General features: G+C 38.7%; 1 protein-coding gene across 4 annotated transcripts in view; it reads left to right on the top strand.

Annotated features, from left to right (window-relative positions):
* The window catches only part of SBF2 (SET binding factor 2), a 436,024-nt gene that overhangs the window by 69,457 nt on the left and 350,732 nt on the right, over positions 1–15,835 (top strand). For all 4 annotated transcript variants that reach the window (XM_004613607.2, XM_055141226.1, XM_055141225.1 and 1 more), the window contains exon 2: positions 5,741–5,826. In XM_004613607.2, coding sequence (XP_004613664.2) covers positions 5,741–5,826 — 86 coding nt within the window. The remainder of the gene's footprint in view (positions 1–5,740; positions 5,827–15,835) is intronic.

Here is a 15,835-nt window from a genome sequence, read left to right as displayed (position 1 = left end):
TATTTTTTCAAACAATTACTGAAATTATTTTGAGGTTTTTCTACCACCTTAATTTTCTGATACTGATGCATATTTTCAAACTGTTCATATATATTTCATACTATTTTCTAACAGTAGTCTACAACTATTCATCTTGTAAATCTGAAGTGCTATACCCAATTGAACAGTAACTCTCCTTTCTCCCCCTTTTCCAGTTATAACTCTTGGGAGTTATCATATTTTGTTTCTATGAGTTTTACTACGTTACATTTCTTATATATGTGGAATTCTACAGTATTTGTCTTTTGTTTTGAGTGTCACACCTGGGGATGGCTCAGAGGTTATTCTTGGCTCAGCACTCAGCAGCTGGCCTGGAGGTACTTAGGGAATCAGATGGGATGCAGGAGATTGACCCTGGATCAGCGTTGTGCAGGGCAAACATCCTACCTATTGTACTACCACTCTGGGCCTATTAGTACTTGTCTTTCTGATTGTTTTTCCATTTCCATGATGTCATCAAAGCTAGTCAGTTTTGTAGCATATAGCAGTATGACTGCTATATATATATATATATATATATAATATATATTTACATATGCTGTAGCATATAGCATATGACATTACTATATGTATATATATCACCTTTTCCTTATCTTTTAATGGATTTTTATGTTTCTTCTAGCTCTTGGCTATTGAGAATAATTCTGCAGTGAACATGTGTATGCTAGGTATTACTTTGGAATTTGTTTTGAATATATAGCTAGAAGTTGGATTACAGCATCATATAGTAATTCTGGTTTTAAGTTTTCAAGGAACTTCTTTTCATCCTCTGTAATGGTTGCCCCATTTTACATGTGTCACCTAGTGTATAAGTTTTCTAATTTACTTCATCATTACTAATACTTACTGTTTTTTGATGTTCATATGGAAGCATTATTTCTCATATGAGATTTTACTTCATTGTGATTTTGATGCATATTTCTCTAATGATTTATATTGCTGAACACTTCTCATGTTTCATGGCCATTTGTATTTTTGCAGAAAAGACTAGTTATGCTGTTCACTTGGTTTTAATTAGTTTATTTGTTATTATTTTGAGTTATAGGAGCTTTTTATATATTCTGATAGGAACCTTTTATCAGATAGATGGTTTGCATATATTTTCACCTCTTCTCAGGTTGCATTTTACTGTATTGTTTACTTTGCTGTGCAAAGTTGAGTTTTAAGGCTTGACACATTTCCATTTGTCTGTTTTTGCTCTTTGTTGCCTGTGCTTTTGGCGTAATGTTCATGAAATCATTCCGAAGCTTAATGTTAAGATGTTTTCTTTTGATTTTTTTCTCTCTAGTAGTTTTATAGTTTAAGTTCTTAGACTTAGGTCCTTAATCTATTTTGAGTTAACTTTTGTAAATGTGTTTGTTTCTTTGTTTCTTTGCCATTTTAATACTCAGCTTTCCTCACACCATTTATTGAAAAGACTTTCCCTTTCCACACTAGATGGCCTTGGCACCCTTATTAAAAATCATTTGATCATATTTGTTAGGTTTTATTTCTGGGCTTTCTATCCTGTCCTTTTGTATCAGTTAAATAGTGCTTTGTTGATACAGAGAGTCCATTTTTGAACTATGTTTCGTTTATCACTTTATCTTCTCTCAGATTTTTGCTTTTTACATATTTGAAGAGGATATCTTGTTTACAATAAAGAAATTAATAGAAGTATTCCTCAGTTCAGGGTAAAATAAAGATCTCTAAAGGCTGCCCTTCAGGCTGGCATTAGTTTTTTCTTTTTAAAAAATCTTAAGTGGTTTTTATTTTTCCTATTTAATGGTGTATTATTTTAGAAAAAAAGCTCACAGTATGTGTTTAACTTCCTTCCTTCCTTCCCTCCTTCCCTTCCCCTTCCTTCCTTCCTTCCTTCCTTCCTTCCTTCCTTCCTTCCTTCCTTCCTTCCTTCCTTCCTTCCTTCCTTCCTTCCTTCCTTCCTTCCTTCCTTCTCTCCCCCCCCCCCCATAACCAGTAATGCTTAGGCAGTACTTCCGGCTCTGTACTCTGTAATCACTCCTGGAGGTGCTCAGAGGACCCTGGGGGATGCTGGGGATTAAACTTGGGTGGACTGTGTCTGTCTGCTGTATTATCTCTCTGGCCCTATTTAAATTTCTTCATTAGCATTAGGTGTAATAATAATAATAATAATAATACTTTTAGCAAGTAACAATCATTAATAGCAACGATTCTCACATTATAGAATCACTGGGTAGTCATTAGGCAGGTGTTATTAAAATTTTTATTGATGTTCTGTGTTTACATAACTGTTAATAGTTTCTAAGTTTCTTATTCATATAATTCCAACACCATGTCCACCTATCACTAGTGCAGCCACCTCCCCTTCCAAGGACCTTATCACCCCAACCATTCAACCCCCCCCCCCCCATCTCCAAGTTAATTGTGTGGATCAGTTCTCCTGTTACATAGCCTGTGAGTCTTTGCTGCTACTTTCCTGTGCATGTTTACATCCCATGTATGAGAGAGATCATTTAGTATCTATCACTTTCTTTCTGATTTCAGTCAGTGTACCCTCTAGTTTCATTCATTTTGCTGCAGATTGCATGGATCTGTCCTTTCTTAGAGCTGCATAGAATCCCATTGTGTATATGTACCATGACGTCTTGATGTTGGCCATTGTACTGAATGTGATGGTGAACATTGGAGTGCATGTATCTTTTTGAATTAATGTTAATGTTTTTGTGTTTTGGGAATAGACACCAAGAAATGGTATCACTGGATTATATGGTAGTCCTATTCCGATTTTTTGGAGAGATCTCCATAGAGGCTGAACCTGTAGAGGCTGAACCAGACACCATTCCCACCAACAGTGCATAAAAGTTCCTTTCTCACCACAACTCCACCAACATGTTGCTATCTAGTTTTCCCAACGTTATTTGTTAAAGAGATCTTTCTTTGCTTTACTTCATACACATTTAGCTCCTTTGTTATAGATTAGCTGCCCATAAATGTGGGGGCTTAATTCAGGACTCGCAGTTCTGTAATCTTGGTCTATTGAAGTCCTGTGAAGTTTTGATATTGTAGCTTTGTTGCGTAGTTCGAAGATAAATGCAATTGCCTCCCAGCTATACCCTCCCAACCCCCGCTTTAAGATTGTTTTGGCCATTTGGGGAGTTTTATGATTCCATACAAAATGCAGTAGTTTGTTCCATGTCTTTGAGAAAATCATTTTAGTTTTAATGAGTATTGCATTGAAAATGGATAGTGCTTTGGGTTGGGCATTTGTTTTAACAATGCTTATTCTTCCAATCCATGATCAGAGAATATCTTTCCATTTTCTGGTGTCATCTATTTCTCTTAGCAGTGATTTATACTTTTCACTATAAATCTTTCATGTCCTTTTTAAAGTTGATTTCTAGGTATTTGATGTTTTGATCACTATTTTGAAGGAGCTAAGCTTTTAAATTTGTTTTTCTTATTGCTAATTATATGTTTATAGGAATGCCATAGATTTTTTGTGTATTTTGTAAACTGCCACCTTATTTTGATTTACTATTTCTAGTTTTTTTCCCATGGAGTTTTTAATGTATAGTATAGTTATTTGCAAATAGTAATTATTTTGCTTCTTTAATTCCAATTTGATATGCTTTTCTTGTTTGATTGCTGTGAGGAGGACTTCCAAACTGTGTGGAATAGAGTGGACATGGACATGTTTCTGGCATTAGTTTCTTAGTATGTCTTGAGTATTTCACTTATATTTAGTAGAGAAGGGCTGGGGAGTTCACTCAAGGGCCGGTATATATGTTTTGCACATAGGAGTCCCTGGCTGGTGGAATGTTATGTTTTTCAGCATGACTGCTGCCTTGTGTCATTTTTTTTATGTAAGGGGATTGGGCAGGTAGGCAGCATAAACCAAGTCTAGTGTGGATAACCTGTGCTTTACTTGCTTAGATAAATATATTATGAAAAAATATTTACTTAATTATGTATTAGAATAGAGTTTCTCAAACTGCCATTTAGTAAAGCCATGCAGTATATATTTGTACATCTCTTTATATAAGCTAAATACACAGAACACATTTGAGCAGTTTTTGTCAACTGATACAGTCAAAAAATTACCAGGCATCCTATTTTACTAGATTGTAGTATTATATTTCTCCACCTTTGGTCCTTTTGTACTTCCACTCCCACATGACTCCACACCTCTAGCATAGTTAGCAACCCCAGAGAATACTGTTTGATTCCTTCAGGACATTTGCCATAGGAATGATGGATGGTTGGTTCATCCTACAACTGCTTGCTGATTCTTTTGGTTGGGCAGGGTAGCAAGCAACTGTACCAAGACCCAAGGGAAATTTGGTTGCCAAACATAAGGAGGGAAAAGTGTTGGTGACTACGCCAGTATTTCTTCACCCTTCCTGAAATTGTTTTGGGCACTTTGGCTATCTTCTAGACTAGTGTATTTACTTTACTCAAAGAGTAATTTCCAAACATGCTAGGGTTCTGCCAAGGGTCTCCCTCTTTTTAAATATGTTAACTCCATTGGTGTGATTTTATGATAAAGGGAGAAAGGGTAGGGGCTGGAAAGAAACACCTCTGACTAGTATTTACACCCCCCCTTTTTTTAACAGTTTAATTTTTTTCAGTCAGTGAATAATCACAACTTATTTTTCTGCCCTGTACCTCTTCTTCATAGACAGTGATCCCCCTTTTGCTGAGGAGTCTCCCCTTCTCTACTCATGGCCCCATTTCATCTGCATTGCAAGTGCAAGGTGCTTTCAGGGCCACTCTGACTGAAATAACCTGCATCACTCTGGTCCTCAGGATCAGCCACATATACTGGCTGACTCCAGAAAAATCTTCCCTTACTGGCTTGTTCTTCAAACTAATACTTTAAGAATCAGACTGGGAACACTGTTGCTGGGAAATTATACTGGTGAAGGTATGGGTGTTGGAATATGAGTGAAACCCAATCATGAGCAGCTTTGTAATGCTTTATCTCATGGTGACTCAATTAAAAAAAAAGAATGGTTATCAGATAAAACATATGTTCTTGGAAAATAAGCTTAAACATTCAGAAACATGGGGCTGGAGCGATAGCACACAGGGGTAGGGTGTCTTCCTTGCATGCGACCGACCTGGGTTTGATTCCTACGTCCCTCTCAGAGAGCCTGGCAAGCTACTGAGAGTATCTCGCCCGAATGGTAGAGCCTGGCAAGCTACCCGTGGCCTATTTGATATGCCAAAAACAGTAACAATAAGTCTCACATTGAAGACATTCCTGGTGCCTGCTTGAGCAAATCGATGAACAACAGGACAACAGTGCTACTCATAACAGTGCTTTATAACCTAGAACCAAAATGTAGTACTCATAATGCCATTTCAAATCACTTAAGTCATAGAACAATTCTTAAGTTTTAGTTTGAGGTAATTAAAATATTACTTTTTCTTATTGAGAGAAAAGGCAGTTATTCCCATATTGTGAAAGAAAATAACTCCCATATTGTGAAAGAAAATATAGATGTCACTGTCCTTGTCTTTCTAAGTTTTCCCTGTTTCACTGTTTCTGGCATTAGAAACAGTCTTCATGACAGACATTGTCATCATGACAGACATTACCTGCCACTTTCGTATTATGTTTAGATGATAGTTTAAAATTGAAAATATAAACTCTTATTTATAGGTTAATATTAATACAATGAATAATAGGTTTGCTTTCTAGTCCCCTTTATCTAATTAGTTTAATTTTTATTGATAGGAACAGGAGCAGGTCTGGGAAAAATAATCCAGAGATTTCCACAGAAGGACTGGGATGATACACCTTTCCCACAGGGAATTGAATTGGTAAGTTGAAACCATTTTTATACTTTCATAATGATAATTTTGTTTACTTTGGAGTCTCAGCCAATCATGCTCAGAGGCCATTCCTGGCTCTGTGGCTGGGAGTTGCTTTAGGAGGTGTTTGGGGGGTCATGCAGTGCTGGGGATTAACCTGAGCCTTGGGCGAATTAGCACTAGAGATAGCTCAAAGTGCTAGCCTTGCACTAGCACTTTGAGCTATCTCTAGTACCTATAATGATCATTTAAAATTTTGTTTTGTTTTTTGGGCTACACCTGGTGTTGCTCAGTTCTCACTCCTGGCTCTGTGCTGAGGAATCACTCCTGACAGGGACTGGGGGACCATATGGGATGTGGGGGGTCAAACCTGGGTTGACTGCATGCAAAGGAAGTGCCCTACCTGCTATAATTTGCTCTGACTCCTATAATGATACTTTTTAAATGTTACATTTATGATTGTATTTATTTTACAATTTGGTGATTTAACTAACATGATATTAGAATAACTCTCACCTGTCCCCTAGATCACAAATATAATCTTTAAATATACTGATTCTTTAATGCTTTTTGGGGCCTTTTTCCCACTTAAGCATCTCATATGTTAAAGATGAAATTGGTGATATTTATATTTCTGGAAGGTGAAAAACTGTCAGTGATTCTTTTTTTTTTCCTTTTTTCTTTTTGGGTAACACCCGGCGATGCTCAGGGTTTACTCCTGGCTCTGCACTCAGGAATTACTCTTGGTGGTGCTTGGGGGACCATATGGGATGCTGGCCATAACCTGGGTTGGCCGCATGCAAGGCCAACGCCCTATCCACTGTACTATCACTCCGGTCCACTAGTGATTCTTTAATCAAAATCTTAGCCTATGCCCAGAAAGTTGGCTCAGAGGGCCAGAGTGCTTTGTGTGTTGGAGTTCCAGTTTCAGTCCTGTGTCTTATGGCCCTCTAGTACTGCTAGAGTGCAGTGTACAGTCAGTCAGGCATGCCTTTGTACCTAATATTAATGTAAAAATGAATAAAAGCATAATAACTTCAGTGATAAAGTATCACTAAGGAAATAGTATTCCCCCTCCACCCCAAGAATTCCCAGGTGGTTGTTGTAGTAAAAATTAAACCAAAAATGTGAGCAAAAAAACTAGGTTGATTTCATGGTAATTAATCATGATTTAAGTTTGATTTTGAAATCACAAATCTGAGTTCTTTATTTCTAACTATTGGGTTTGCAGATTGCTTTATAATTGTGCAATTCATTAGCTTTATTTTTGTCAGCCATTTTCCAGCAGCTTACAGTTGACAGTAAATTATGATGTCTAGGACATTGCCTATGGTGGGTGGTAGATGCTTAATGCTAAAAACAGGAACAAGGAAGATGATTACAATTGTGTTTTGCAATATAACTCTAAAGTTTGATTTTCAAACATACTGGAGTGTGTGTATTTATTTAGATTTTGTGTATGTCTACATACATACATATATATGTGTATACACACACACACACACACATATATATGTATGTGACATCTGATAGCCTAGTTCTCCTTCTTGGAGAACCTGGCAAGCTATCGAGAGTTTACTGCCTGCACGAGGAGAGCCTGGCTAGCTCCCTGTGTCGTATTCATATGCCAAATACAGTAACAATGATGGGTCTCATTCCCCTGACCTTGAAGAGCCTCTAATACAGCACCATTGGGAAGAACGAGTAAAGAGAGGCTGCTAAAATCTCAGGGCTAGGATGAATGGAGACATTACTGGGCCTGCTCGGGCAAATGGATGATCAACGGGATGACAGTGGCAGTGACAGTCTGTCTACATACACATAGTAATAATTTTCTTCAGAACATTTCTAGAGTAAATCTTGGTATAATGTGACAGTAAAGAGTATGAGCTCTAGAGATTGCCTGGGTTGAAATCCCAGTTAAAAAAATAAGCCTCAAATCCATCATGACTTTTGGCTTTGTTTCCTGAATCAAACCTTGTGGTGCTCTGGGGCTACTCCCAGCTTTGTTCAGAGTCTCTTCCCAGCATTGCTCCCGGGACCATGTGGTACAGGGGGTTGACTGTGGGGGCCTCCTGTTCGCAAAGCATGAGTGTAGCCCACCGAGAAATCTCTCTAGAGCCTATATTGTGTGACTTTAACAAGTCATTACTTCTTTGTGCAGCAGAATTCCCATCTGTAAAATGAAGATAATGGCAATGCTAATTTTATAAAGTTGTTATAAAAATTAAAAAGTAGGAAAAATTTAAAAATGCTTAGAACCATGTCTTCCATAAAGTCAACCATGGTTGACTTTTTACTATTACTACTCCCATGATTATTGGTGGTTTGTTGGGCATCTCATCGCACCTCTCCAGAAGAATAATTATCCTGTTGTTAGCATGAATCAGAAATATCTATTCGGATAAAACTGATATTGAAAATGGTAATTTTTCTCCTCCTAGCTAATGAGGAGGAGAAAAATTACACTTCCACTTCAATAAGAATAAAAAGTACCTTCTTAACTGCATTTGAGGCCTGGCCTGTGTCAGACCTTGAGATTGAGTGCTGGCTCTGCACTGCCGGGTGTGTCCCCTTAAGCACCAGTAGGGTGCAGCCTTATAAAAAATAAAATCGTGGTTGGGAGTGAGTACAGGGATTAGGGTACATTCCTTGTATGCACCTTACTCAGGTTTTATCTCTGATACTATATGGCGCCGTTGGTATACTGGGTGTGGCCCTGGAGGCCCTCTGAACACCACTTATTGTTGCTTATTGTCCTTATAACCCTTGTTGTCGCTTATGGCTCTTATTGTTGCTGGCACCACAGTGCCCGAGTAGCACTCATTCCCAGAACCTAGCACTGACCCACCAACCTGGTTGGTTTCGTACTGCTGTGATGATCCCTGGTTCCCCCTAACACTGAGTGGGCGGGCACTTTCCCACGAAATCTGCTACATTAATTCTTAATTTTGGTTATTAAAATTGTGCTGTATTGAGACGGACATGGGTTTTATAGGCCCATGGAAAGGGTGAATCTTGAATAATGGCCTCAAGAATGGAAAAACAACAGAAGGACATGTAAGACAGTAGAAAATAAATAGCAGAAATTAAATAGCATAAGAACATGTAAGACAGCAGAAAAAAAAATAGCAGTCTCTACCTCAAGTTCCTGGCATGCAGTTCCTGACACACTGTCATTTCATCAGTGATGATACAGGAGCTTGTTTGGTCTTTGCCCCTCAATTGTTACAAGGTTCCTGCTGCAGCAGCAGCAGCTCCTACCCCTCCTCCTCCCCCCCCCCTCCTCCCCCCCTCCTCCTCCTCCCTCCTCCCCCCCTCCTCCTCCTCCCTCCTCCCCCCCCTCCTCCTCCCTCCTCCCCCCCTCCTCTCTCCTCCTCCCTCCTCCCCACCTCCTCTCTCCTCCTCCCTCCTCCCCCCCTCCTCTCTCCTCCTCCCTCCTCCTCCTTGTTGTTATCGTGAGGCTACTGTGGGTAGGTTCTCTTGAATGGCTTCTTATATGAGAGCTGTACATGAGAGGGACCATGATTGGAAGCTTAGACCTTTTAGTCCATTTCCATTCGCTTTCATTTTTTTTCTGTGAAAACTATTAAAGTTTTCATAGCCCTACTTATCTTTCCTTGTAGCTCTTGTATCTTTCATCATATCCTTTGATAAACTGATAAATATTTGTGAAAGTTCTGACTACTGTGAATTTTTGTGTCAAATAATCAAATCCAAGGGGAAGGGGTCATGGGAACCTTCAATATGTAGACGATTTGGACAGAAGTTGTGGTAATCTGGGACCTACTGCCTGTGATTGGCATCAGAAGTGGGAGAGTTAAGCCTGTGGGAATTGTGTCTTTAACATAGATCCAATAGAGTTTTCGGGTAATCTCAGACTTAAGTCATAGGACACCCAGCTGGTGTGATGGATAATTGCTTCGTGTGGAGAAATACCCCATCACACTTCCGGTGTCCAGAGTGCAGAAATGAAGTGTTCTGTGCAAGATGAAAATGACTGTGCAAAAGAACTGGAAAAAAAAAGTTACTCTGCAGAAGGAGGAATGAAACAGGTTATAAGAAACACAAGATCCAAGGAAATCTGGAGAGTTGCTGCTTCTCTACATGCCCGCTTGTGCTAGTAATTGGCTTTATGATGTAAATAACCAGGCATTTGTATATTACAATTGTCTTGCTATTAGTTACAGAAAAAAAATTAAGAGGAAAAAGGAAAATGCAATTCTTCATCTCTGATATACTCTTCCCCCTCTTGATCCTCTTATTCCTCCTCCCATTCTTCATGCCATGACCTAATCCAGAACCTCATACATTTGCTTGTGTTCTAACACTGAACAAAACTCTTGGCACCAACGGTTTTCAACCATGTTCTAGCATCCTTTTAAGTGGTGACTGAAAGGGGAAAATTTTGGTGCTTTTAGAACTTTCTGTGTGTACTTCCTCTCACAACAGAGCATAGATAAATATTAACTTGGCAGTATCAACAATGAACAACCTTCATAAGTTTCAAAACAGACACAGTTGGTGCAGAAAGATCATAATTTTACTCAAGCTACCTAACCATGACTGAGAAGAGATAACTTTTGTACCTTGAAAGCCAACGAATGGATGATTGCGATAGCTCTGATTTTTCTCCAGGAAAAGACACATATGATTTTACTATTTAATAAATGGGTATAATTTCTTCACGTTATACACATTCCCATGTTTCAAGTGCTGTCAGTGCCCAATGACACCCAAGACTTTGTTTTTGTTGTGTGTAGTGCTGTCGATTGCACTCAGGACCTCATACATTATCCTTCTTTGATACATTTTAAGATATTTTTGAGCTAGATTTTTATTTAAGGATTGTGTGGAGGCAGAGATGTGAGTTAGCCGGATCTTGTGTGAGGCCTTGGGTTCTGTATCTGGCACTAGCCAAAAAAAAAAAAAAAAAAAAATCAGTTGGCTTAGATTGGAAATTTTCTTTTTCTTTTGATTTTTGTGTAATAGTGATTTAATCATTAATGTCTTTTTGCTTGTCAAGGAAAAATGAATTAATCTAACATATCTTAAAGATTGAGGTAATATTTTAGTTTATGTGGTTAGGGATACAGTGTTATATCTCTTCATAATGCATGTTAGTACACCATGCCCACGACATATTTTTCCATCAGCCTCCAGAGTACCCTTTTATCCTTTAAACTCTTCTCCCAAGGCAGATGGAATAGAGAAGGGATCACTAAGAAAATGATGGCTGGAGGAACCAGTTGGGATGGGAGATGTGTGCCGAAAGTAGATAATGGACCAAACATGATGACTTCTCAGCGTCTTTGTTGCAAGCCATAATGCCCAAAAGTAGAGAGAGAGTATGGGAAATATTGTCTGCCATAGATGCAGAGGGAGGGTGGGAAAAGGGGGGTATACCCGGGATATTGGTGGTGGGGAATGTGCACTGGTGGAGGGATGGGTGTTTGATCATTGTGTGATTGTAACCCAAACATGAAAGCTTGTAACTATCTCATGGTAATTCAGTAAAATTTAAAAAATTTAAAAAAAATAAACTCTTTTCCCATCTCACTTTGATAACCTTATTTCTTGGGTTTGCTTTTGATTAGTTTTGTTTGTTCCCTTGCTTTCTTTATATACCACACAGGTGTGAAATTATCCTTTTTTTTTTCTTCTGGCTTATTTTGCTTAGCATACCCTCTTCAAGCTCATGTTGTCACCAAAGGCAAGATTTCATTACTTTTTTTCCTAGCTGACTAGTATTCCATTTTATATATGTGTGCATATATATGTGTAATACACACACATCTTTAGCCACTTATCTGTCATCTACATCCAGACTATTGTCATTAGGACTGCAATAAATACAGATGTGTTTATATCTTTTCAGATTAGTGTTATTGTTTTCTTTGGGCAGATACCTATGACAGATCTGTTTTTAGTATTTTGAGAAATTGTCATGCTGTTTTCTAAAGAGGCTGCACTAATTTACATTTCCACCAACTGTGTACTAGATTTCCTATTTTTCACATCCTTGCTTGTACTTGTTGCATCTGGTCTTTTTGATAAAGACCATCATCACAGGTGTGAGGTGATATCTTATTGTTTTGATTTGCATTTTCCCGATAAGAACTGATAATTCACACAGTGTATGTGCCTGTTAGCTATCTGTGTCTTTGGTGAGGTGACTGTTCAGTTTTTCATCCCATTTTCTTTAATTCTGGGTTCTCATTCCCATTTCACTAATCTGTGTCTCTATTTTTATTTTACTATTAACTGTTTTGATTATTATGTCTTTGTGGTATACTTTAAAATTAGTAGTGTGATGCCTCCATTTGTCTTTTTGTTCAGGATTGATTAAGTCCATTTAAACAGACAATTGAATTATTAATTATTTTTGTCCATGACCTTGTTTCATTTCATATGAGTTCAACTTTTTGACATTATAAAAAGCAGTTACTTGAGTAGCTGAAATGCTTTGCAGTTTGGAAAATACCTATAGCTTTAAGAACAGGGAGAGCCCTAATGAAATTTTAATTCGATTTAAGGAAATATGGCTCAATTCCTAAATTTGTTGATTCTAGGATGGTACTTCTTCTGATTTATAAGTGCACTATCCTTTCATTTATCTTTGCACCACCCTTTCAAGTAGTGCACTGACTTCATTAATGTTAATATCTTAGAGTGAACTCAGATAAATTAGATGGCTGGTGGTATTGTGTAAAATGAATATTGGAAGAGTAAGCAATATTACTAAGGTCAAACAGTTAAGAAGCAATAGAACTAGGATTTAGATGTAAATGCTTTGCTTGAAATAGTCAAAGACATACCGGTAAGAAGAAATTTGGCAGATTATTTTATCAAACTTGAAACTACTATAAAGCTATAGTGCTCAAAACAGTATGCAATACTGGAATTAGGAGAGACTCTGAGCAATGGTTTAGAATTGAGCGCCCAAAGATAAATCCAGATCTACAGTTAACTAGATTTTGATAAGGAATCTGCATATATGAAGTGGAGTCAAGATACTTTCTTCAGGGGCTGGAGCAATAGCACAGCGGGTAGGGCATTTGCCTTGCACACAGCCGAACCAGGTTTGATTCCGAGCATCCCATATGGTCCCCTGAGCACCGCCAGGGGTAATTCCTGAGTGTAGAGCCAGGAGTAACCCTTGTGCATCGTCAGGTGTGACACAAAAAGAGAAAGAGGATACTTCCTTCAACAGATGGTGCTGGGAAGATTGAATAACCACATGAGAAAATATGAAGCTGGATCTGTATCTTCTACCATACACAAAAGTTAATTTAAAGTGGATACTAGAATTCATAAAATACAATAAGGAAAATATCAGTGGAACACTTCAAGATTTGAATCTCAAAGTTGTTTTCAGTAACAATTGGCAAGACAACAGAAACAAAAATAAAGGGCACTACATCAAGTTTCTTTCTTCATGGCAAAAAGAAAATTGGTTAAAAATAAAAAGACACTTTACTGAATGGGAAAAAAATCTTTATACCCAACACATTAGATAAAGGGTAATATCCAGAATACATCAATTATTCATAAAGATCAACAACAACAAAAATCCCAAAAGTCTTATCAAAAAATGTGGAAGGGAAATGAAGAGACACTTTTCTGAAGAAGACAGAAGATGGCCAGCAGGCACATGAAAAAGTACTCATCATCACTTATTATCAAGGAAGTCCAGATCAATATGACCATGCGATATCATCTCACACATATGTAAATGACACATATAAAACAAAAAACTAGAATATCAGTGTTAGAGATATTGTGTGAAAGGGACTTTCACATGTTGCTGCTTCAGACCTTATGGAAAAGAGCATGGTGATGTCACAAAGTAAAAGCAGTAGCTGCCATATGACCTAGAAATAACATTTCTTGACATCTGCCTCTAGGGCACAAAAACATTCAAAAGGATTTATGCATACCATTATTCATTGCAGCACAGTGGCTTAGATATGGAATCAAGTTAAATGCCCAAGGGCACATGGGTGGGGAACATATATATACACGAGAATATATATATATTCTCACCTTTGTATATATATATATATATATATATACACAGAATGGAATACTATGCAGCTGCAAGGAATGATGAAATTGTGCAATTTGCTGCAATTTAGATGGAATTGGAGGATGTCATATGTTAAGTGAATTAAGTGAGAAGAATGACAAACACTGGATGATCTTACTTATCTGTGATAAATAGAAGAGCAGAACCAGGGAATGCAGGGTATCAAAGGGAGGATATCTAGATTACCCCTGACCATAGATGATAAAAATGAGAAGGGAACGAGGAGAGAAGTTAAGGGAAAAATAATGGGAAGTTATGGCTAGGGGGTTAAGATTCTCTCTTGGCACATAGGTGTTATAGAGCTGTGGACTGTATACCACAGATCCCAAAACACTGAAAGCATGTGATCCAAACTACAACCAAACTTAAAATGGGCCTGTCAGGAGCTGGAGAGAGTACAGCAGGCAGGGTGCTTGCCTGAACACCACTTACCTAGATAGACTTAATCCCTGGAATCCCATATGGTCCCCTGAACCCTGCCAGGAGTGAGCCTTGAGTAAAGAGCCAGGAGTAAGCTCTGAGCACTCTGGGTGTGCTTCCCCACTTCTTCCCACCCCCCTCCCCGCCCCCAAAATCAAAAACCAAGGAGGCAGGCTGAGGGCCTAGGGGATGAAACCTGGAGACATTGGTGATGGTGGGATTGGTTTTTGAAACATTGTATGCCTGAAACTCAACCTGAATAACTTTATAAATTGTGGTGCCCTAATAAAAAACTAATTGAAAGAATTGTAGCTGTAGTTCTGAGAATATTTTGAGAATGACATTTGAAATTGTTTCACTTGTATCACTTGTCATCCTGTTGATCTTCGATTTGGTTGAGCGGGCACCAGTAACGTCTCCATTCGTCCCTGTCATGTGCTAGTGTAGCCGAATGGTGTCTGCTCACTTCAGGAACACGAAGAGCCTCAAACCATTCATTCAGGGTTTTGATGAAGTCTGACCATCTCATAGGTGGGCAGCCATGCGGTCTTTTGATGTCCCGTGTTATCCAGTCGTTAACAGCTCTAGTCTAGCAGTTGTCTCTAAATTACATTATGTGTCCGGCCCATCTGATTTTCAACACCTTGGCAAACGAGACAGCAGCCCTGATTCTTGATCGTCGATGGAGGTCGGAACTCCAGATTCCTTCTCTCATTTGAGTGAAACGTGATACTCCAAGCATAGCTCTTTCAGTTCCTCTTTGGGATACCCAAAAAACAGGAGCATTCTTGTCCTGTTTTCATAGGGCCCAGGTCTCTGAGGCATATGTTAGTGCAGGAAGAATGGTGGAGTCGAAAAAATGTGCCTGGAGCTGGAGGTTCTTCATCCTCTTAACCACTTTTTTGATGCTCTTGAAGGTGTTCCACGCTGCTCTCTTTCTCCTGCACAGTTCTGGTGCCAAGTCGTTCCTCATGTTGGGTTCTCGACCCAGGTACACATAGCTGCTGCATTCAGAGATGTTTGTTTTGTTGAAAACAAATGGAACGTCGGGGACTAGTTCGTTCTTCATGAACATTGTCTTGGTGAGACTCAGCTGTAGTCTGACCTTTCCACACTTGCGGTCAAAGTCGGCCAGCATTTGTGCCGCTTGGCTAATGTTTGGTGTTATTAGAACGATGTCATCAGCAAAGCGGAGGTGGTGTATTTGCCGACCGTCTATCTTCACTCCCATTCCTTCCTATTCCAGTCATCGCATGGCGTTCTCGAAGAAGGCACTGAAGAGTTTCGGTTAAATGGTATCACCCTGCGACACCCCTCTCTTTACGTCGATAATCACTTCCTTGTAGAATGGTAAGATCCTGGTGGTGAGTCCGTAATACAGCTCGCAGAGGATCTTGATGCACTGAGTTTGAATGCCCTGTTTGGCTAGGGCTTCGATGACCACTTCAGTCTCAACAGAATCAAAGGCCTTCTTTAAATTGATGAATGTTGTTAAACAGAGAGGCATCT

The sequence above is a fragment of the Sorex araneus genome, chromosome 6, assembly GCF_027595985.1.
Source record: "Sorex araneus isolate mSorAra2 chromosome 6, mSorAra2.pri, whole genome shotgun sequence".
Lineage (NCBI taxonomy): Eukaryota > Metazoa > Chordata > Mammalia > Eulipotyphla > Soricidae > Sorex > Sorex araneus.
The sequence above is the reverse complement of the archived record's forward strand: the minus strand, read 5'-3'. Positions and strand labels throughout refer to the sequence as shown.